Raw genomic sequence first — 23,151 nt, forward strand, 5'->3', positions numbered from 1 at the left:
GAGGTGAATATTTTGTTTTATTGTCTTGGACAATAGGAGCATGAAAAGAAGATCTTGGCGGAAGAACAGGTACGGGGAACTGTAACGTACTGTATATGAGCGAGACAAATATGACGCATGTTCTGGCATTCTCGTGCATTTTGTAGCCGATTGAAGGAGGCGCAGCAGGATTTGAATATCTCGAGTCGTGGTTGTGGTTTCGTCAGTTATACTCCCAGCTTGCCAGGTTTACTATTTGTTTGGCCGTTACAAATTACATTCTGTCATCTTCGATAATGAGCCGATGTATCAAAATTACCCCATGTTTGCCAGGCCCATCATCATGGTGCTTGACCTCCGCCATTGAACGATTGTAACTACCCTTGACCTCGTCACCCCATACATCCAAACATGCGAATCACTAGTCCGTAAACAATTGAACAGATCTCCTCCAGGGCATCCAACAAAGCTCTTACACCTTTCTATTCAACTCGAACAAACAGCCACTGGAAATCTCATCCCAGTACCCAGCCTTTCACGCCATATTCATCTACATCATTCACGCCACATGCCCGCTAGAACAGCCTCAGCAAAGGACGACACCACCCATGAATGATCAGCGTTTCATTGGCGCCATCCCAGTTGCCGGATATGACCAGTCAGCCCGGTCGAGTTGAAGAAGTATGTAACACGAATCGATAAGGCTGAGTGAGAGACAGCACGAGCACAGTCGAGCACTACGCAGGGATGACAAGAGTCAAATACACATGAAATCAGGCTTTTTGAAGGGCAAACCACACCAATGCAGTTATTCTCTCGTCCTTGCTCGCATGAAGGACGAATCGGATATGGTGAACTTGCCTGGCACGCCTAGTCGTTTATCCTAAGCAGACGAATCCTGACGAACATGCCGGCTGGGTCGGGGATACTTTAGAGTACGTAATGCCGTTACAGACACAGGATATTCGGACCTCAGCTACTGTAGAAATTGCCACTGCCAAGTTCTCAACGGTGGTGCTTCGTCTCAGGATGCCCGTATGGAGAAAGAAGATGTCGCTCAGTGTATGAATACCGCTACCAGAGAGTAGATAGAGCCGGAGCTGAATGTAAAGGTGTATCCTGAATGGCCGAGATGTTCCCAGTGCATGGGCGATCAAACGATCCCCTTGTAGTGGCAATGCGGGCGAGAGATGCCATGTTGCTCCGATGTTTAAGGACGGAATGGACGCACAGTAGTACAGATATTGCCGTTTATAATTAACTTGCTTCGTCGGGAGTTTGGAGATGGCGTGAGTGCGACTCATTCATGTACGTCATTTTTGCAGAAATTTTGATGTGTCCATGTTCGACCGACGTTACCTACCTTGTAAGCGGACTTGAAACAGAAATCAGGAAACGTATTGTGAGTAATAGACCCAGGAGAGAGAAGAGAAATGGTAAAGTGTTTGTTGTTCCCACATCTCTTTTTGCAAATGCGCTCGAGCTCTGGTGTTTCTGCTACACAGTCATCGGGGTTGGTATCACTGCTGCGATGGGGCATCGTAACTCTCTATTCTTGGCAGTCAGGCATTTTCATACGTCCCATATCTCTGTCATTGTACTCACACAGGCCTAATTGATCCGGTAACAGGTCAATTGGAATCCCGTACGACGTATTGGACTCATCACATGATTGTGCTTTCTTTCATGAAATCCGACTTGTCATTTTGCACGACCATGTTCTTTGCTCACTCACAGTCATGGTTTGTTTAAATTTTCCGTTTTAACACCAGTTGCTTTCTTTTCAGGTCTGTGTGTTCAGATCCAAGGATCTTTCCAAGCTTGGAGTGGTTTCAGTTTCAGAATACCCCAAGCAGCGCCCGCAGCAGCAGTTTGCCTTTCTTATGCTGTCATGCACTAGGACAGCTTAGTTTGCCGAATAGGCTCGGGTTGGGGAACGGGGAAGATATTGTGCACAGATTGATAGTTTCTTGTTAGCCGTCTTCGCGTCTTTGCCTTTTGTCAAAGTTCGTCGTCATTGTTTGACTCTGGTTCTAGACCTACTCGCTGGTACCCAACTAGAATGACCGTCATATATCAGACTCGCCTTGACACCGTAGCATAAAGGGGAAGTGAAAAGACCACACCAATGTGAAACGCACAGTAATGATTTGATTCTCTGTAAGTATACAGCCCTTGGGCTTCGTATAGAATGTCAAGTGTCTGTTGAGCCATGTTCTTTTTGCCCTTGTAGCTATCCCAGGCATGGCAACGAAGAGACATCCCGCAGAGAACCCCAACAGCAATACACGGCTGCGGGCGAGAGTCCAACCCCCTCGAGGTCCGTGTACTTGACAAGGCAGCATGTTCCACTGATCAAAGGCTTGTCTCTCAAACGAAACTACTGCAGGCGACAGGAGTGATTCGTGAGTCGACCGCATCAAGTGTGACAGGACGAGTCAGACTGGGCTGCATTATCAAAACAAAGATGCGATATATGTCTATCTTTGCTGCTTCTGTCTGCCTCTACTTAACCCTTAAGCACGGTTTAAAAATGTGACATGACCGGAGGTGACTACGAGGAAGCCGCCGACTCCGCGAGAAACTCGAAGCCTTGAACTGAATTGGAAGAGCGGGAAACATGGCCGACTGTTGACCAAACGAACGTGTGCCAAGGGACGAATCCTTTCATTAATCGCCGACAGGTTAAGCCAGGGAAGATGTTTTGAAGGTAGGGGCAGGTCGATGCTGTGCAGCTCGTGGCTTCAACGCCACCGAATCCATATGTGACATTTTGTGATATGGCGATCTTTGGCGGCGAAGGATTTGCAGAGCAGACGTCAAATTCAACATGGGAATCGCGGCTTAGTACCAGGCAACCCCTTCAGGTCATGCTCATGTCAGGATCGCCAGTGACGCCACGAGCTCATCCGGTCACCAATAAATAGTTTTACCCGGAAAGGGAGTTAGGGAAGGCCAGGAATGGACCCATAGGTTGGACTGGCCGGCCAGCCAACCGCTTGAAACTCAATAACGTTCGGATGAGAGAGTCATGATCCATTGTCGAATGTTTCCGGTGAATATTTAGGCTATGTCGACAAGTTTGAAGTCGACAAATTCGGACAGTTTCCGCCGCTGGACTCTTCCAGAACGGGGTTACAACAATGTTGCCTCTGCGTTTCATGACCCCGTTGGAATACGTAGGGATGCGGTTTCGCCTTCTGCAGCCGTTGTCATGTTATGATTTTCTTCCAGTATGGGGGACTTTGACAAGCCGGGCTATGCATGACTCTTGCTCAAGTGGTGAGCAAGGCTGCACAGGTGACTTGATGAACTGGATAGCGTGACAGCTGCAAGATTGCAAGACGACGCCATTTTGAGTTTAGAAGGACCGGCGTTGAGTGCCCGATCCAGGTTGTCGAATGCCAACTTTCGCACCAGTTGGGCTAGCCAGAGTTCGAGTTCATGCAAGGCACACCAATAGGGAATAACTAGTTGCCCGTACCTAGGTCGATAACGGTCGATGGCTGGCGGATGGTGGAGATGTTCACCTTGGTGTTGTTTTGCAATGTATGGAGTGAGTTGACGGAAATCTGGGCCCGTTTCAGGTTGTCAGTGGGCTGGTAATGTATCAGCCTCGCAGACGGAGCTCGATGCGCCATCCGGTTAGAGGCACGAGGTGGTGGAGGAGCGTGCGCACCAGAGCTCATGGGGTTCACAGACATGAAGACCTCACTCGGGGTCCTCAAGCCGGGTTCGATAGGTGATGATGGCATGTAACTCGGGGAACGACATGGCGCGATCATCCCAGGCCGCAGGACTCCATCGTTAAATAAGCTAGTTGATCAGCCGTCACGCTAGCATCTTTGCAACTGTGCGTACGTGACGGATACGGGAAGTTGGAAAGGATTTTGAAGCGTTGCTGTAGATCCTACTGCACTTTGTAGCTAGTACAGTATGGTATGGCGGGTATTAGTCTCGGGGTGAGGCGACTGATCATGTACTCAAACATGGTCTAGCTAGCAGCAAAGGTTGAAAGCCACTCCACTTGAAGATGTTGATGCGGCATCCATCGTCGACGGCACCACATCTGGGAAACATTCGACTTGTCTGGTCCGTGTTGTCTCCACCACTAGACAGCCAGTACCAGTACCACGGCCACGAGGAAGAGGAACCTGTCTGGTGATGAAGAGCGAAATACGGCACTAAGCATGCGCGACAGTAAGCCCGGTGCAACTCGTTCACGTCATTGTCGTCTTCGCAGTCGCCGGTCCGAAATCACGGCTGCTAATAGATCACCAGCCTATTTGAAACAACACCGTCTGTTTTCCACTACGTCGCCGCCAAGGAGTGGCCACGACTTTGATGGTTGAGGCTAGTAGGGGAGGGCGTTGGGTATTGGTGGATGGCTTTCTATGTTTATTCGTGGGACGACCAGTCCGATATAAACATAATGCCGGCTTATAGTAGTAGCACATAGCGAAGCCAGATTCCGTCTTGTCGCAGCTGCATTTTTGCAAATCTTCCAGGTCGCCAAACCGGTCACCAATGTTTGACACTAACGTTAGCTACTCCCCGATGCCGAGGGGTGTTTCGTTTCTATTCCTGGTGCTGGAGAAGGACGACAGTCAGTTTTGACAAGGCCAGTGTGGAAGGCCGGTGTGTAAGTCATTGGATGGACGGATGGACGGATGGACAGCATGATCTGGCGCTTTTCCTGGCCGGTTGCTCTTTCGCTGCCAGCTCTGTTCACATCCGTCTGGTTCTTTGGATCGCTCTCACCCTATGATCTTCTCTCGACCCAAACTTGCTAATAATAACTTGGCGGCAATGGTTGCCTCGCTGGCCGGGCCTCTTCACCTCCCCCAGCCCAATGGCAAGTTGTCACATCAGGGCAAAGATGCATGGAAAGGGGGGAACCTCGGTCACATTGACAGAGACCACTTGCGCTTTGCCCACTTTGGTTGTTCGTCTTTCCGACTTGACAGGTCGCCAAGCAGGCGAAAGGCCAGCCGATCCGCGTCCGTGTCTGTTGTCCAATAGACGTACAGCAGGTGGATGTCTCATGGGCTGGCGACTCTGAGTCGCTTGCAGGGGAGCTCCTCAGCCCGTTGATTGGCTCCCTCAGCTTATGCTTAGCCTAATTTTGGCCCAGGTCTTGCTTCTGAAACGGCCTTGTGGGAGGCTAGGCCGGACTCTCTGCCAGAGTCAACTGGTCCTTGTCGACCATGCAGCGCTTCAAAGTTCCACGTCCTTTCGCAAAGGTGTCGATCATCTTGGACTGTTTGCCTTTTCTTCTGCCAGATTGGCGAGCTACTTCGTTGCTTGGCAAATATACGGCATCATCACCTGCCAATGGACCCTATGCTCTGCGAGAGCTTCACTGTTGTTGCAAGAGTGAATGTTATTCCATCGTGGCGCATCAGTTTCTGTCCCAAGTGCTGTCCGGCACAATATGGCTTCGTCCTGGTCTTTAGTGTTGATTTGCTGCAATTCGATCGAGACTATGTCGTATGCATGTGAGGCTGGCAGCGTCCGTTCTCCCCGCAACCACTCTCATTTAAAATTGTCCAAGGGGCCGTGCAGCTGCTGCATGCCATCTTGACGACGATTTTGTATTCTGCATTGACAAGAATGCTCAACTCGACCTTGAGTTCTACCAAAGCCCCTCCGCCTCGATGATGGCCAAAGCTTGAGATGGAAAGAGAAACGCACCACTATTCTCAAGCGGAATTCCAATTGGGGTATTTTGATGGAAGACAGCCTCACCGTAAAAATGGGTTCTGGCCCCTGTTATCAGTCCTGTCGGCAGGACGGGACGATCAAGCAACCATGGCTGTGGTTTCAGATGCTCAGGTCGGGCTGGCATTGCAAAACACGCCATAGGCGGTACTCTGAGCCTGGCATTGACCACACTATGGTGGATCGCGAGTCCATCCTCCATCTTCAGCAGTGATAGTAGAGTTCGGCAAATGGCTCGTGTGCCATGTGTGCCATAGAGTGCTGCTACCCTACAAGCTAGTTGTCGATCAATCAATCCATCATGTTGCCCAACAGCCGAGCCTGTTCGAGCTTCTCCCAACGTTCTATGAATCCAACTTGAAGGTTTACTGTGTCGCGATAAGGGGTTTCAATAGGCGCGAGCCTTGCAGTGTTCAGGACTAGTTTCAAACACTGGAGCTCTCTCATCTTTGAACCACTACCACATTGTAATCTCATCCTCCCAAGTATGTTGACAGCCGCCTGGAAGTTCCCAGTGTGAACGTAGGGGATAAGGGCTGTATGGGAGTTAAACAGATAACTCCCATAGTCAATATCTGTAGAATAACCACTGCCTCAATCCCATGCTGCCGAGTCTATTCCCAATATTCATTTTCCTGGTGGTAGAGGGCCAGCGGTGGACCTTGTGTACCTGACCTTGAGGGACCCATCACAAACATCGTCGTCCTGTGACGGCTCAGACGCTGCGGGCCATGTTTTCCTCTGGAGATGTTACTGACCATACCATCGACTCCTGGGCTAGCCTTGCAGAACCACAAGCAATGGAATCGTCGGCCGAATTGTCATCGCAATTGAAAGGATGCAGGCTAGTGACTCCCATTTGGTGGACCTACCTGCAGGCGCTTAGCAATGGGGAGGTGTGTAGGACACATCCGGACCAACCAGATGGAGTGTTCCATTAATCGCAGACAGAGGAGCATTCTGAAGCATTGCTCCAGGAGCGTTTCATGTTCAGAACGCCAGACCCTGCCGCCTCAAAGTTCTCATTTCGTGCATTGCCTAGCCACACCGCCATTGGCCAGGATTTGACATGGGATCTGCTGGCAAGTTGTGCATGAGTTGGCAAAGGAAAGCCTAACTAGTAGTCTTCCAAAACAACTTTTCTTTGTAGAGAGGGCTGTCCGTCATTTGTTGGGGCAATCCAGAAAATTTGGCGAATAGATTTAGCAAAACGTTTCCGAGGCATTTCGCACCATTGGGCATTGACACCCCATTGCTTCACGCAACTCTGCCATAATGGACCTCGAATGTCTGTGTGCTCCGTTATGCGACATGAGAAGAGGTCAGTGGCACTCGAGTTTGCACGGAGTGCTCCATAGTGCCTCCCCGACTTCACCATTCGCACATGTAGGCAAGGAATCAGCAGCGGGCCCGCAAATAAAAGTTGCACTGACCTCTTGCATCTTGCGGAAACATGGCCGATTCCAATCACTGGCATAATATCTGGTTTTGAGTGTTTTTGTATGTAGTCCTGCGCCAGATAATGTGATGTTTTGGAAATACTGCAAAAGAAGCTGTGTTTCTTGGCCTGGTCTGTTGAGCAAGGTCCAACTCCAGTTGAATTGACAGGACGGAATGCTAGCACAGAGGAGGGCAATCAAGGTGTTCCTTTTGTGTTGTTGATATCGACAAGGTATAGATGTCTATATGCAAGGTTTCATAACAACCGGCCAGCGTGGAGGCAGGGTTTAGTTGAAACATTGACACATTGTTAGCAGACATTGGATACGCTCTGGGTGTGACGATGACATAACGTCTTTTTTTAGTTGCCGTGGCATGAGTTCTCCTTCGGTCTTCGTGCTTCGTACCTGGCAGACCTGGTTGTTGGTGGAATACCAGTGAACCATGCTCGGTGTTTCCAGCAAGATGGCTATTTGCCGCCACAATTGGGTGTCTGCGGTGTGCTTGATTCATGTTGACCAGGATGTGGGAACAAGGTCATCAGCGGTAGTCTCATGCATTCGGGGTGAACCACGAGAGAGGTCAAGGGGGAAGTTTTTAGCCACTCGCCGGCCAATTCTGGGACCAGCCAGTCATCAAGCCCCCGTCCCTGAAAACAAAGGGTCAAGTCTGATAGGAGAAGCGGATTGGCCTGGATCGTAGTATCAGGAACCGCCAACCACCGCGGCAAGGTCAAGTCATTTGTAGTCCCCATGATGGCAAATAGATGCATAGGTTTCGCGGCATAGGGCGCAGTTATCGCATGTTTTCTAAACCAGCGATCAGCATAAATGCAGGCATAGAGACCATAAGTTCTGGCTCAGAAACTCGAGACTTCATGGCCGAGTATGAGGACAAGACTTACACTTTGCCAAGTCCGTCAGTTTCCTCCGACCCGTAGTGCTTGGTTGTGGATCCTCGTCCCGGAGGCTAAGGGACGACCTGGAAGTGCAGGTCAAGTCATTTCAGTTTGAACAGAGTTGGAAATTTAGTACGTGTGTAATATGGCCCAGGAACTGTAGGTACTGTACTCCTCCGGGTATACCACCGCCTGTACTCCGTGCAACTAGTCAAATTGTCTTGACATGCTCCGTAGTGTATCTAGGTGAAGATAGTTGCCGTGGCGTGGATACTGTAGGATCACGAGATGTGCAACTTGACGTTGTGCAATGACCACCAAGAGTCCCGTGCAAGCGGATGGAAGCACAACCGACCTCTGTCGTGCATTCAACCCACAACGTACAGAAAACCCAGTCGAGCAAGGTTTTCGGCCTGTTGACTGATGCAAGAAGCGGTGATGGAAGCGGCAAAATAGACATGAGTAGCGACAGAGCACTGGCCAGCGCTGTGATGCAGAAGCAAGGGGGGGCGTAGGCGTCAGGTCTGGTTGGCAGACTTGGAAATGGCGAGGAAGCATTGAATTGAATGGCAAGAAGACACCCCACCCAGACAACGGCTTTTATCCACCCCACTTATCTTATAGGTAATTTATGGCCAGTCCTGCCAGGCCAGAATAGAACTGTGCATCAAATGGGGGGGCGAGGAATGCTGAATGCGACGCGACTTTGAAAGTCGAGATGGTTTTGATTACAATAGAATACGAGCGAAGCTGTAAAGTACGTAGGTAGGTGGCATAATCGCACTGCAGTCTACCTACCTAAGGAGGCTGATATTTTCAGTTGAAAGACAGACTGGGAGATCAAATGGAAGGAACCAGACCAAGCAAAGCCGGAAAGAGCCAAGCGTATTTGCGCACAGGCTCCAATGGATTGCCTGGCAGGTCAAATTTGCAAAAAGAGCCAGCACTGACGAGCACAGAGTCACGACGCCGGCAGCCGCACACCTTGACTGGACAGGACCAGACTGGAAGCTTTCAAGTGGTCACTACCTAGGCTAGGTAGGGAGCCCCGTTCAGCCAGCTCTGCTCCCATCAACGTGTCAATCTGCGGTGCACGGCGTCCTTTTACTTCAATGTTATCAAAACGTCAAGTGAATTTGAGGGACCGAGCATCTGAGAACGAACTAAAACCTCACCAATTTTTGTGGCGACATTGAGATGCAGTTACTCGCCTACCTACCTAGGTATGGAGCCGCACTCTGTAAACTGTACGGAGCACAAATGGACAAAATTACTACCAGCCAAGTGCAACATTGTCCTCCCCGACCTGTGCTTGTTCCTTTGTGCGCAGCCATCCAATGCCAACGGCCCATGGCGATATTTGCGCCAGTTTATTATTTGCACTGGCCTGACACTGACAGTCCATGTCCCTTCCCTCCCTCCATCAATGTTGCCATGTTCTGGTCTCCATCCCAGTCCACTCGCACCAGGCTTGACCAGACTCGTCCACACCCAATCCACTCCAGCTCCAGTCCACCTGTTGACCTGGACTCCACCCTGTCGCCCATCAGAGAGCAAGCAAGCATCTTGGCCGTTATCAAGTCTGGTCTGTTGTCTGTCAAGTCAAGGTCCTTTCGGGGGGCAGGCCCATGTCCTTCCAGCCAAGTCAAGCCTGGCCAGTCTAAGCCTGGCTGACCGTTCCAATGTTCCCCCGCCAGCCCAGCCTTCGCCAGCCCACGCCAGCCAGTGTGTCTGTGCCTGTGCCTGTGCCTGAGCCTGAGCCCGAGCCCGAGCCCGAGCCCTTCCTGGCGGAGGCTCCATCCGCACCAGACCAGACATGGACTTGACCAGACTGGACCGTCCATGTCCCCCAATACTCCGTCGATGTCGCTCAGTCCTCCAGTTCTCTCGCTCAGCCCGGCCTGGTCCAGTCTGGTTCAAGTCGCATCGGCTCAATCTTGTCATCCAACGCACCGCCTCCCTTGCACCCTTCCTTCCAGTCCTCCCAGTCCTCGAGGTACCTTGCTAAGCCCATGCCTACAGTCCCCCCCTCTCCAATCCAGTCCTGTACTTGCTTCCAGGCGCCGCCCTCTCCCGACGCCACGGCCTCTGTGAGAGACTGGACTTGACATGGACTTGACATGGAGGGACTGGAGCCATCCATTCAACCACCCCCCCCGACATGGACTCTTGATGTCCTTGATGTCCACCAGACCCAGATTGTTCCCATCCATCCTCGCTCGCCTCTAGTCTTGCATTTCCACCTCTCTGTTTCTACGTTTATTTGTTCCCCCTTCCCCCACCCCCTCTCATCCTCCCTCTTTCGACCTTTGGTCGTCTCTTTTTTTTCTTTTCCATTTTTGAACCACGTCGTCCCTCGCGCCGCCCAACCTCGCCGTTGTCCTTGTCTTCTGTAAGACACGGCCGTCACTGGGTCAGATCAGATCGCCATTCTGTTGTGTCATCTTTCCCTTCTTCCGCTTCGAATCCAGCTGGCTGTTTGACGGGATATCGGATATCCATCTACGGGCCTGGTGACTTCGTGTGTCTTGCATCTTCTTCTTGGCTGCTTTTTCTTTCTTCTTCAGCCTTAATTCTCTTCGACCCCGGCTTCGCGCTGAAGTCTCTGGTCTCGACCCGCCTTCGAGTCCAACATCAACATCCTTCGCGCCCAAACCCAACTCGCTTGATGCAGTGGCTGGGCCGTTTTCCATTGCGTGCACCATCAATTTCAACTATCCGGGCTGGTCTCGAATATTCCCTCGTTGCTGTCGCGTAGCCGAAGCAATTTACCAAACCAAGGCAGCGCCTCCAAGCATCAATTTACCCTTCAATACGCCATTGTTGCCCGACACAGCTGCTCCGAGTCTTTGGTGTGGGAGAGTGTCGTTGGTTGCATCGTAGCGCAACTCGCCATTCGCTCTCGCTCTGTGACGAAACTCTTCAAGGAATAGACCAATATTTTCTTGGCTAGTAGGGACGGAGAGCGTTAAGATTCCACCGTCGGTGGACTAATTGGCACCATGTACTCACAACATGCCACAATGGCACCGCAAAAGCCAGAAACCTTCATGCTGAGCACCGAAGCGCAGCAAGCATTGCCTCACGATGCGCAGGTTGCACTTCAGCAAGTGGACAATTGTATGTTATGGACATGAAATAGAATACGTCTGACTCTGTTTCTCTGTTTGGTTGGATTTCCCCAGAACTAACGGCCTGTTTCTACAGTGAAATATTTCCTCATTTCCGCACCAGTTGACTGGCAACCGGACCAGTACATTCGCCGATTTCTACTTCCTACTGGCGAGTATGTTTCTTGTGTCCTGTGGAACAATCTTTTCCACATTTCCGGCACCGACATTGTGCGATGCCTGTCATTCAGATTCCAAGCATTTGGCCGTCCAGTCAAGAACTCCAAGAAATTTGAGGAAGGCATCTTCTCTGATTTGCGAAATCTGAAGTCTGGTACTGATGCGTCACTGGAAGAGCCAAAGAGTGCCTTCCTTGATTTTCTCTACAAGAACAACTGCATCCGAACGCAAAAGAAGCAAAAAGTTTTCTACTGGTACAGCGTTCCTCATGACAGACTCTTTTTGGATGCGCTTGAGCGAGACTTGAAGCGCGAGAAGATGGGACAGGAAGCCACCACGGTGGCAGTAAGCGAGCCGGCATTGTCATTCCAATATGACTCTTCCCAGTCCTTGTATGAACAGCTGACCAAGACGCAACAAGCCAACTCGTCTTCATTCAATGCCCAACAGAATACGTCATTTTCTCAAAGCCAGTCAACCTCCCCCGTGATGAGAGCCATGGATTCCATGCCACCACCAAGCATGATGCCTCAAACGATGGCAGCCCCCATGGGTGAATCAATGGACCACATGGTCTCGTACGAAACCATGCCTATGGCTTCCGCAGTCCCCCAGCAAGTTGCTCATGTCAAAAGAGAGCCCGACTTCACTCGTGTGCAGTACAACCAGAACGGGGTCCCGATCACACATGGCCATCAAAGACATGCGTCCATGCCTGCCTACGGGTTGGAGTACTCTCCTGCCCCGTCTTTTGTTTCCTCCCAGTACGAGGATTACAGCAACCGGGGCATCTCCTTCGAGCCAATTACACCACCCCAACAAGCCTTGGGCATGACTGGCGAGCCGGCGTACATTGCCAACGAGGAGACCGGCCTGTACTCTGCTATTCCCGATCATCTTTCCGGTATGAACTCAGGATTGAATGGAATGGTTCAACTGCCACCTTCGAACTTGGCAGGATCGCAATTCACGCGCTCGTACGGCTCCAACAATGTCTACTCTGTCATTGAAGGATCCCCAACGTACAAGCAAAGACGACGTCGATCCTCCATTCCACCATCCATGTCCGCCATTCCCGGTGCGCCTGTTCCCAACACTGCAGCTCACCGGCCGTCTGATTTGAGGCGATCCGTGTCGGCCTCTGTCGGTCCTGTTGCCGAAGGCGAGGAATCAGCTGATAACTCGCCCCCCGGACTATCCTACAGCGCCTCTGGCATGTCTATGGGCAGCCAACAGCACAAGGATGTTATGGATTTGTCTCGACATGGCACACCACTCTCCAACGTCGATGGCAGTCCTGCATTGAACCCCATGGCTCTTCAGCAAGGCTTCGGGGACGAGCTTTCTCATGATGGAATCATCAAAGATCACCGCCGCACCATGTCTGGTCCAAGCGGTGTCATTCGACGAGCTCGTTCCGCTACGGTTATGGAACTTGGACCTTATCCCCATAAATCTCATTCTTGCCCAATTCCCACTTGTGGCCGGCTCTTTAAGCGTCTCGAGCACTTGAAGAGGTGAGTGGCGACCTTGATATACCCGGTCATTTAAACCATACACAGACGCTAACATTTGATCAAGACACGTGCGAACACACACGCAGGAGAAACCCTACATCTGTCCTCACTGCAGTAAAGCATTCTCTCGATCTGACAATCTTGCACAGTAAGTTAACAAATACCGAGGCTTTCTGACCGCCAAATCAAAATCTCAGTTGCGAAATTGATATGCTGACTCGCATCTCACTAGGCACAAGCGTACTCACAGCCGGGAAGATGGGGGCGAAGGCCCTTTTAATCTTTCTGCTGAAGAGGAGGAAGAGTACTCGGGCGAAGACCAGCTCGGCTCCCTCGAGGAGGCATCTCCTACATCCGAGGCCGCATACGTTCCTGGGTCTCTCAACGCCGCCGCCAATGAAGCCGTTTCAACGTCAAATAATGGCAACAACCCCAATAGCAGCGTTATGCACCACCAACCCCAGACTTTCAATAGCTTGCAAACTCTCAGCATGCCAATGACAATCAGCCAACCGACTACGATTAACGCAAGCGGCATGATGTAAAGAAGATTGATAACTCCACGAGACTTTTCCCTGCACAATTTTCTTGATTTTCGTTTGATGACCTTTTCTGGGATCGAGCTTGGTTATTCAAAGCGCCTCGTCTCCAAGCATTACCCTAGTCAGCTATTACTGCATTTATTTCCCTATTATTTCTTTTTTACGTTTTACTATCCCTCTGTTCCCCCTACTATTCTTATTTTATTGAAGCGTCCGATGAGTGAAAAAGGAGGAGAGACCCCAATAGACGTACGCACAGTGTACTGAACGAGAAGGATGAACCCATCGTTTGAAAGTTGCGGATAGGGACTACTGGGACATTTATTGTTTGTGGGTGGAGCGAGATATGACGCCTTTGTACATTTATTGCTTTTAACTTGAAGTCAGTGGAGCAGATGAGAGATATTTAGATGACAGTCCTTTGCGATGGTTGGACGGGTTATTGTAGTTCAATGAGATGACCAAAATACGAACAAGACGAAGCTTTTCTTTCACCCCTTGTTATCGTAACCTTTGCACCTCTTCCAACTTGTACATTGTGTCAACGATTAAAGTTGTAAGAACGCTTATAGGATCTCATTTGATCAACAGGGCGACTTTGTGAACAAGCCGTTGCTACACGCTTATCCCCATCTTTACATTGCTGTACATTAATTGACCTGCAATAAACATTGCTAAACACCTATCGTCTCCCCTTGCGGCCAAATACATCCCGAGTACCCTCAATGCCCCTAACATCCCTCTCACTAATCCGCAGCTCAGCACCCCTGAGCCTGCCCACACCCGGCCTGTCAACATCGCCGCCCCTCCCTCTCTCCCGCCTCTTCCTCTTCCCCGTCTCCCGCTCCAAAATGACGCCATTCTCCCTCGCCTCCCTCCTCCTCTTTGCCTCGCGAGCGTCCGTCGCCACCGTCATTCCCTTCCGTATATGCATAGGCATCTTCTCCTGCTTGTGTATTGAGACCTTTGCGCCGAGGGCCTGTATTCGCAGGTCCGTTGCCTTTTGTCTCGTTCGGCCTGTGGCGAAGGACTTGGGCTGTGCGGCGTTGGAGGATACTGATGAGAGGGATTTGGTGGCGGCGTGGGGGGCGAGGAGGTGGGATTCTGCGAGGAGGCGGCGCAGTTCGAGGTCTTGTTTTAGGAGGGAGGGTGCGTCTTCGGGGAGGGTGGTGGTTTTTGAGGATGGTTTTGGGGATTCGGGGTTCGTGGTTTTGCGGGTTTGGTCGGGCGGTCGGGATGACTGGGTTGGTTAGTTTGTGTTGTTTGATGGATGAAAGGGGGACGGACCATGAATGCTTTTAGTTCGCGTTTGGACATTGATTCTTTGGGGAGTTGGGGTGCTGAGTGGTCGACTATTTCTACTGCTGGGGTATCTGAACGAGTAAGTATGTAGACGGCAAGCGAGGTGAGGAGTGCGTACCATCATCGTCGGACTCGTCTTCTGAAACATCGTCAAGATTGTCGTCTTCTTCGTCGTTCTCGACTTCATCGTCGCTAGATAACCCTCCCCATTCAGAATCTTCACTGTCGTCTGCTTCGACCTCGGGTTTCGCATTGGAAGGGTTCGCCTCCAGTGGCTGGAAGCGGGCCTCGAAATGTCGGCGGAGCAGTTCATTTGCGTCGATATCCGATATTGATGACTCGGGCGCTTTGCGCTTGCCTAGGACGGCCATTTCGTCGGTTGTAGGCTTTTGTAATTGTTGGGTTGGGGCGGTGAGGCGTGGAGAGTAAGTTCTTGTCTGGAGTCTGGATGGAAGATTAAACGACAGACATTGAAATTTTTAGAGGGGCACTTCAGCCTTGCGCTAGGGGGGCTTAGTGGCGGGATGGACTTGACCTTGACTGGATCAGGGACTGACCCACTGCTTGTGTATGCTTCAATATGGACTGGATCAATTGACATGGATGTCATTGGAATATTGGAACGTACTGTAGCGAACTCAATGAATTGTGACATTAAAGCGTTCATTTGACATAGTACAATCTGTAGCAGGTACCCTAGTAAACCTGTCTTGTTTCTCTCATACAAAGAATAGGAACCATCCCGTCGATTTCCAGCGCAAACATCCCAAAGTCCATGGTATCATCCCAAACGCCTTTCATATGCATTGCCCATTCTAATAGTACAATCAAGCCTTCCCGGCTATTCTGGCCCTTCGCGCGTCGTCGTCGCGTATAGCCTCGCTCCTCGCCAAGAAATCCTGTCGAGCAGTATACGAGTCCTTCGACTTGCTGGCCAGCTCCAGCTCGTCCTTGATCCCCTCCTTGTCCACATAGCCCGCCCAGTCCATTCTGCTCTTTTCCACAGTATTGAGTTTCTTGGCTCGTGCCTCCTTACCAGCTTGAATCCGCGCAGCTAGTCCGAGGTTCAAGTCTGCGCGTCCTACCCGTGAGTCTACTATGGGCTCGAAAGCCGAGCGGAATGCCTTTCGTGTCGCGCGCTTCGTTGGCGATGAATCCATGTCGGGCGGGTTTTGTTCCTGGGACGCAAGATATAGCCTGGCCTCGGCTGAGTCTCGTGCAACAACCTTTTCCTCTGTGTGGACTCGTCCGGCAAAGTTGTACGTGCGCTTTATGCGGATTGTGTCCGATTGCGGATCATTGGACGAGACGGCTGGAGCGGCGTTGTTATCTGTTGTGTCTTTCGTAGACTCGCCGTCGGCTTCGTCTGCTTGTGCGCTAGGTTTGATTTGTTCGCCAGACATCATCTGTGCCCACATCGCATCTACGTCGATGGTAACGGGTCCATGACTGACGGCGTGCTTGCGCTCCTCCTTTCTGAGGGAAAGATTATCAGCTTGCGATCGTATCTACAGGATGATAGTGATTGAGAAGCGACTTACTCTAGTGCTCGTTGGGCACGGGTCTTGACCAATCCTCCTTCGCCGCCCTCGTCTTCATCTGCAAGACGCCCCTTCTCCTCTGCTCGCTTCCGCCTTTTGTTCCCCTTTGCAATAACTGCTTCGTCTCCAGAGTTATCGTAGTCGTCCCCTGCGGCCGCTCCATCTTTTGGTGGCTGCTTTCGTTTCTTGGAGCCCTCATTTGCATCTTCTTCAGTATCGGACTGGTCGGATGCGGCTTCTGGTGCTTCATCAGGGGCGAAGTCTGAGTCTTCAGACGAGACGTACTGCTCGTCCTCCTCATCTAATACGGGATCGGGAGGCATTTTCGCAAAGGAGGGAGTCGGACTTGCTGGTTGTGAGGAGTAAAGGAACAGCTTGGTGGCGGCCGCGTCTCATCGCGACTTGGTCCTTGTTGAAATATGTCAGCAGCCAATCACAGTCAAGCATACCCAGTATTACCCACATCCAAACTTACAAGCTGCATGTGCATGGACATCTCTGATGTTACACAACATACCATCTGGACTACTCCGTACAAAAGTGCCATGATGAGTTTATCCCGTGAATTGCTAAGTGTTTGGATAGAGACGGGCAGCGACCATTCCGAAGCATGCTTTCTCACAGCGTGGCTAACGTTGAACACACATGCAAGGACTGAGAAGTCGCTGTTGCCTCAGTGGCTAGGTTGCCAGCAATTTGACTCTACGACTCAAGTGCCTTGCTCTTGTCCTTGAATTCTCCTCTAATTCAGGTCAATTGGTCAGGAGCAATGGCGCTTAAAGAGAGAGGCTACGTATGGGAAGGTACTTGCGAACGCCAAGGACTAACCGATGTTTGCATGTTGTGTACTCCGTACTCCGTACTGACCGCTCCATCCATTTGTGTGAGGCTGGGATGCTAATTGACGTCACAAACGGCAACGAATCTATGCTCATATGCCGCTGACTTATCTGTTTCTCCAAAATTAGCAGCAGACGGCACGTTCCGCCGTTGAATGCTGATCGCCAAATACGGACGATCGCGCAGTGACTACTGTGCATTGGTGTCAAGTTGTACAGAATTGCCAGCTCTGCCAAGCTGGATCGGAGAACCGAAACTGCCGACTAGCGAAGGTAACATTGAACGGTTAAAGGCGAGCTTCTTGTTGGGGCTTCTTCTAGCAAACTCGGTTAGTTTGCGTTTCAATGTAGTGCATGCTGTGTCACGCTGTGGTAACATTGAACATCCCGGCAGGGGGGATAATGTCATCTGATGGCTTTGACTCTGAGACGTGCAGGATGTGGTAAAACGTCTCTGCCTACGTCCAAGTATATGCCAGTACATCTCAATATATTCTAGCATATAACACGATTGGTGATACTTGACTTGCTTGTCTGGAAGCCCTCGATGCCTTACAGGCTGCTAAAGTCCGAGAGGCCCAGTGAGCTGAAGCTGGTTAATATAAATCCCTATAGCATTGTATCCGATGCAAAAGTGCTCCAGAAGATACGCAACGAGTACTTCAATGAACGCGGAAATTGGTTCTTCAACTGGGTGTACTAGAAGACTTGCTGTTCGCCAAGCTTAGGGAGATGCAATCTGTGATATTGTCTCAACAGTATAGATACCCGAACCAGGCCACAAAGGGATCAATGTGTTGATGCCTCTGAGTCCGGTGGTGGGAACTGGTTCTTTAACTGGGCATTAGGTGTACAATTGAAAACCGGCTGAGAGATATCGAGATGTCTAAATGTATATATAGACACATTACTCTGTAGAATGCACTTAGATGTGGGCAAATACTCCACCTCACAGACCGTACCAGACGCTATCCGGCGCGGGAGTGGCGGCAGCCACAATGAAGATGATCGGCCGAGTGAATTCACCGCACAACCGGACATGATCCTGATCCGCATGAACAAATCGGAGTTTCGTCATTTCTTCACCAAAAGGGCACCCACCCGTTTGCATGACTTCAAGTTTTTGTGTGCCATTCGGTGCAGAAAATTTCCCATGTTGGGTTACATTAGACTTGAAGAAAAGACCGGGTCGGTCTCTGTTGCCCCCGAAGAGCCGAAGGTGTTGAGACATCTGGAGAGCAAACGGTCCTCGCTCTTCCGCAGACAAGCACCTTGGCTTTCGATTTATGCGGGATGGCATACCGACCCCGCAGATCCGCTGCCCGTGGCCAACTGCGCCATCATCAATTTGAAGATGCTTGCGTCTTATTCGCCGAGCTGGTCCGAGGATGTACAATCATGGGTTAGTTTGCACGGCAATGGTATGGAATGAGACTAAGCTGCAGCTTGACATTGCATCGTCTAATTCAAGTTGTGTGAAACATGGCCTGGTATAAAGGGAAGGAGTACAACCCAGGGTCATCATCTGTTGTGAAGTTCTGGCAGGTTTCCCTCAAAGCCTTGACCCAGTTTCTAGTAGCGTGGCCATCTCAAAGAACGCTCGGCAAAACGAAAAAATGGTGTTTCATTTGGCAGAGTATGCCTTCCACATGGTTGGCGTTGCTCTGGTTGTCGCTGTATTCTATGTCAGTTCACCAAGCACACGCAGGGTTATTCTCCCATAGTCACATACCATACTGACAGTAACACCCAACAGTCTACCTATTCCGTGTTAACCAATCCCATTTCCAAGGTGCCGGGTCCTTGGTATTCGAAATGGACCGACCTTGTCGCCAGGTACCACTATTTCACGGGACAGAAAGTCTTTTACGTCCACGGCTTGCACAAGAGATATGGTATGGCGTTTCACCTTTCGAATGTGCTGCATGGAAGTGGCTGATCGTTGACAAATCCAGGCCCATATGTTCGTGTTGGTCCTAAAGAGGTCGCTGTAGCAGATCTCGACGCATTGAAAACCATATACAGCACCAAGGAGACGTTCTTAAAAACCCCCTTCTATCGGCACTTGACAGCGCAACCTGTTGCGAGTGTATTTAGCACAACGGATGTTGACGACCATCGAAGAATCAGAAGACTGATGGCTGCACAAATGTCAGAATCGTCGTTGAAGTGGCTCATTCCAACTGTAACATCTCGTGTAGAGCTAGCCATACAGCGAATGAAGGAAGAATTGCAAACCCGCGACCTAGTGGATGTCTTCAAATGGGGTCTTTTCATGTCAACAGACGTCATTGGCGAGCTTGCTTTTGGCGAGTCGTTCCGCATGTTGGAGAACGGGGAGGTATGCAGAACCCACCAGACCCTTTGGATGCTTGTAATAAGTTGCCACGGTGCCGGAAACTGGAAACTAACAGATCTCACGCTGCAGAAAAATCAGTACATTCGTGATCTGGAGGGGCTTTCCTCGGTCGGTGCCGTTCGAGTTAGCTTCCCAACCTTGATTGCTTTGGCTCAAAAGTATCCTCTGCCCGTCTTTAAGAAGACTATGCAACAAGCCCGCCGCATGATCGACTACTCCATTCAGTCTCTCGAGAGATATAAGACTTATGTCGAAGCCAACCCGGAAATGGCGCAGCAGACTTTTTTCACAAAGATGTTCAAAGCCAACGAGGACGAGAAGGTTTCGTTCTCAGAGATTGTAATCAACGCTCAGTCATTTATCATCGCTGGTAGTGATACGACTGCACATTCCCTTACTTATCTAATCTGGTCCATTTGCCGGCGGCCGGAGCTTCGAGATGTTCTCGTAACGGAGGTACAAACCCTGCCAGAGGGTTTCACTGAGCATGACCTCCGTGGCCTACCCTTCTTGAACCAATGCATCGAGGAGACACTGCGTCTCTACTCTGCGGCTCCGGCAGCACTTCCCCGAGCTGTTCCGCCGTGCGGAGCTGATCTGGGCGGTTACTGGTTTCCTGGTGGTACTTCCGTGGCGACTCAGGCGTATACCATGCATCGAGATCCTGATATTTTCCCGAACCCTGACAAGTTTGATCCCTATCGATGGGCTGCGCCGACAAAACAAATGAAAGAGGCTTTCATGCCATTCGGTCGTGGGCCGAGAAGTATGTTCTCCAATTCATGAGTTGACCGTTGTAGGGAGATTCCTGAACACTGACGCCATCACCTAGTTTGCATTGGACTGCATCTGGCTTATATCGAGCTGAGGCTAGCTACCGCGCGATTTTTCCAGGAGTTCCCAACCGCATATGTATCGAAGCGTGAGGGGATGTCGGATGAAGATATGGCTGAGACGATTTACTTTTTGATGAGCCCGAAAGGAAAGCGATGCCTGATTGAAGCATAATGATGATGTCGCCTCCGGACCTAGGTAGTTGCATTGACATCTTGTAATTTGGCAAGATTACTCTTTGAAAGTGCCTGTTAAAGATGCAACAGTGACCGTGGGATACGGGACGAAACAAAGACCGGCTGCTTTGCATGTAACATTTAATGATACCATGTCTCTACTCCGTAAAACGCAACTTCATCACCTTTCTCTCTGTCCGATGGTGGCACCAAATGCTCCACTATTTAGTTGTGTCTCCACACGTGACGGGCGATTCTCAGTCGCAATGGAATGCTGATGTTCAAGCCCAACTCTCGTGGAACTTGCATCCATCCGAGATTGACAATTGCGAGTCGCTGTGAAGCTGCAGCCATGGCAAGTGACGATGACTTCGAAATCGAGGTTCCCGAGCTGGCGGAAGACGACCCCATGAGAGCGTTTCTTCCATCCTCCTTTGGCAAGAAATCCAAGGAAGCAAACATTGCGGCCCAAATCGACCGAAGCAAGAGAAATATCGACAGTACAACCGCTGCGGCAGGCCCGGACGCGAGCAGAGCGGAGGGCAAGAAACCGAGCACAAAGGACGCTTCCAGTGATAGCGATGACAGCGACTCCTCCTCCTCGGATGAATCTGATGACGAAGACGAGTATCCAGTGTCACATGAAGTTGTACTGAAGACACACAGCCGCGCGGTTACTACAGCTTCTTTAGACCCTGCGGGAGGGCGGTTGTTGACCGCTTCGTTGGATTGTGTCGTCAACTTCTACGATTTTGCGTCGATGACGCCAACTACACTCCGAGCCTTCAAGACGGTCGATCCCTTCGAAACAAAGAAATCAGCAGCTACGGCAGAGTCGCACCCTATCCACCATGTAGAATTCAACCAGCTCTCTGGAGGCGTTTTTCTATGCGTCTCCGCGCACCCACAAGCTAAGATTATGTCAAGAGACGGCGGAATCCTGACTGAATTCGTCAAAGGAGACATGTATCTGAGAGACATGAATAACACAAAGGGACACATCTCGGAAATCACTACAGGAACATGGCACCCGACCGATAAGAATCTTTGCGTTACGGCTGGTACCGATAGCACACTGCGAATTTGGGACATCAACAATAAGCGATCACAGAAAGAGGTAGTCGTGTTCAAGTCAAAAGCTGCCGGCTCAGCTGGCAGAACGAAAATGACTGCGGTGGCCTGGGGTAGCCCATCTCAAGGAGGAAATAATGTGCTTGTCAGTGCCGCGCTTGATGGGACGCTGGTCATGTATGGTGGCAATGGGCCATTTGCACGGCCAGCGGGTGAAATAAGAGACGCCCACAAACCACAGACTTGGACTAGCGGCATTGATATTTCTTCTGATGGCCGCATGGTTGTTACTCGGGGAGGCGACGATCTTATCAAGTTGTGGGATACCAGAAAGTTCACCAAACCTCTGGTTAGCGTATCCCACAAATCTACATCAGATTACTATCCCACCAGCAATATTCGATATTCACCAAACTCGACTAGCATCATTACCGGTTCGGAGACGGGGCATTTACATATTCTAAACCCAGGCAATCTTCGGGCCGAACATGTTACCCCAATCACACCGGGTTCAGCCTTAATTACTGTGAACTGGCACCCAAAGATTAACCAGATTGTTACAGGTTCTGCAAACGCCGAAACGCACGTCTTGTACAACCCGACGATGTCGAACCGCGGTGCTGTGGAAGTCATGTCTCGAGCTCCAAAGAAGCGCCACATCGACGATGACCCGAATCTGACGATGGACCAAGGATTAGGCATGTCTGGAGACGCGATAATCACGCCTGGCGGCATGCCAGGTTCAAGGAAGTCTGGAGTGACTGGAACAGGCCGCTCCAAGGATCCTCGCCGACCCCATGTTCCTCAGCAAACTCCGTTCCAAAAGAGCCAACCAGACGAAAAGCATGTTGCAGAGAACATCCCACTGGCACGCATGTTACACGAAGATCCCCGCGAAGCACTACTAAAGTATGCCGATAAGGCCCAAAATGACCCAATATTTACCAAAGCATGGAGTAAGACACAGCCCAAGACACAGTACGCCGAACTTAGCGACGAGGAGGAGGATGGACCAGATAAAAAGAAGGTCAAAAGGTGACACTAGCATAATACCTCCGGAGTATTTGATTCAAGATTAAGCGCGACCCATGCATGCATGCCTCTACCGCCAACGCCACTTTTGGGTTGGGGGTGGAGGTCCACAAGCTCCAGTTTGGTCGATTAAGGTTGCCCAAAATGGTTGTATAAATAGATGCACGACTTTAGAATTTGTCTTTTCCATGCCATATGAGGGCTTGGACGACTACCTGTCGTGACCGGAAAGTTGGTGACCGTTCGAACATGGCGTAATGGTACATGATTCGCCAGCGGTTTAGCTTTCAACAAAAGCTTTTTTATCTGATGCCTCTTTGATATACCTAGATATATAGACCACTGGCTCGGCGTAGAAAAGCAGCCTTCGGTCTCAAACACGCATTCCTCTTTCCTCGTTTTCCTCGTCTCGTCCTCTCAACAATGGCCGGCTTACCTAATGCAGCCGCATCGGACCACCAGCATGAGATTCCACGTGACCAGAGTCAGCCAATCATGGGGCCAATAGAGGCCATATGGCGCGGGATTCTGCCTGCGCAGAGGGCGTGCTGAGATTTACCGTGGCCAAGCGACCATAGACGGCACCAGCCATCACGCTCAATCTTGTCAG

At 50.7% G+C, this 23,151-nt stretch overlaps 7 protein-coding genes across 7 annotated transcripts; 4 read left to right on the top strand and 3 right to left on the bottom strand.

Annotated features, from left to right (window-relative positions):
- Positions 1–2,048: 2,048 nt before the first annotated feature.
- Positions 2,049–2,399, bottom strand: VFPPC_17569 (hypothetical protein; the record flags this gene model as incomplete). Its single annotated transcript, XM_022429266.1, has 1 exon — positions 2,049–2,399. One exon carries the CDS (start codon positions 2,397–2,399, stop codon positions 2,049–2,051), a length of 351 nt encoding a protein of 116 aa, XP_022285707.1.
- Positions 2,400–4,743: 2,344 nt separating this feature from the next.
- Positions 4,744–5,914, top strand: VFPPC_15561 (hypothetical protein; the record flags this gene model as incomplete). The annotated part of the gene is made up of 3 exons (XM_018293314.1): positions 4,744–4,977; positions 5,098–5,416; positions 5,613–5,914. 3 exons carry the CDS (start codon positions 4,744–4,746, stop codon positions 5,912–5,914), a joined length of 855 nt encoding a protein of 284 aa, XP_018146810.1.
- A 5,147-nt stretch (positions 5,915–11,061) lies between these two features.
- On the top strand, positions 11,062–13,390 carry VFPPC_13328 (transcription factor steA; the record flags this gene model as incomplete). The annotated part of the gene is made up of 4 exons (XM_018291105.1): positions 11,062–11,158; positions 11,246–12,845; positions 12,910–12,993; positions 13,078–13,390. 4 exons carry the CDS (start codon positions 11,062–11,064, stop codon positions 13,388–13,390), a joined length of 2,094 nt encoding a protein of 697 aa, XP_018146811.1.
- A 679-nt stretch (positions 13,391–14,069) lies between these two features.
- VFPPC_13329 (hypothetical protein) lies at positions 14,070–15,060 on the bottom strand (the record flags this gene model as incomplete). The annotated part of the gene is made up of 3 exons (XM_018291106.1): positions 14,070–14,627; positions 14,675–14,760; positions 14,808–15,060. The coding sequence occupies 3 exons, from the start codon at positions 15,058–15,060 to the stop codon at positions 14,070–14,072; spliced, it is 897 nt and encodes a 298-aa protein (XP_018146812.1).
- Positions 15,061–15,516: 456 nt separating this feature from the next.
- On the bottom strand, positions 15,517–16,553 carry VFPPC_02773 (SWR1-complex protein 5; the record flags this gene model as incomplete). The annotated part of the gene is made up of 2 exons (XM_018282367.1): positions 15,517–16,165; positions 16,231–16,553. The coding sequence occupies 2 exons, from the start codon at positions 16,551–16,553 to the stop codon at positions 15,517–15,519; spliced, it is 972 nt and encodes a 323-aa protein (XP_018146813.1).
- A 2,132-nt stretch (positions 16,554–18,685) lies between these two features.
- On the top strand, positions 18,686–20,436 carry VFPPC_15562 (cytochrome P450; the record flags this gene model as incomplete). Its single annotated transcript, XM_018293315.1, has 5 exons — positions 18,686–18,754; positions 18,826–18,964; positions 19,025–19,410; positions 19,498–20,194; positions 20,261–20,436. 5 exons carry the CDS (start codon positions 18,686–18,688, stop codon positions 20,434–20,436), a joined length of 1,467 nt encoding a protein of 488 aa, XP_018146814.1.
- A 354-nt stretch (positions 20,437–20,790) lies between these two features.
- On the top strand, positions 20,791–22,548 carry VFPPC_12616 (WD repeat protein; the record flags this gene model as incomplete). The annotated part of the gene is made up of 1 exon (XM_018290419.1): positions 20,791–22,548. The coding sequence occupies one exon, from the start codon at positions 20,791–20,793 to the stop codon at positions 22,546–22,548; it is 1,758 nt and encodes a 585-aa protein (XP_018146815.1).
- Positions 22,549–23,151: the final 603 nt, after the last annotated feature.

This window comes from Pochonia chlamydosporia, chromosome 2, assembly GCF_001653235.2.
Source record: "Pochonia chlamydosporia 170 chromosome 2, whole genome shotgun sequence".
In the NCBI taxonomy this organism is placed as follows: Eukaryota; Fungi; Ascomycota; class Sordariomycetes; order Hypocreales; family Clavicipitaceae; genus Pochonia; species Pochonia chlamydosporia.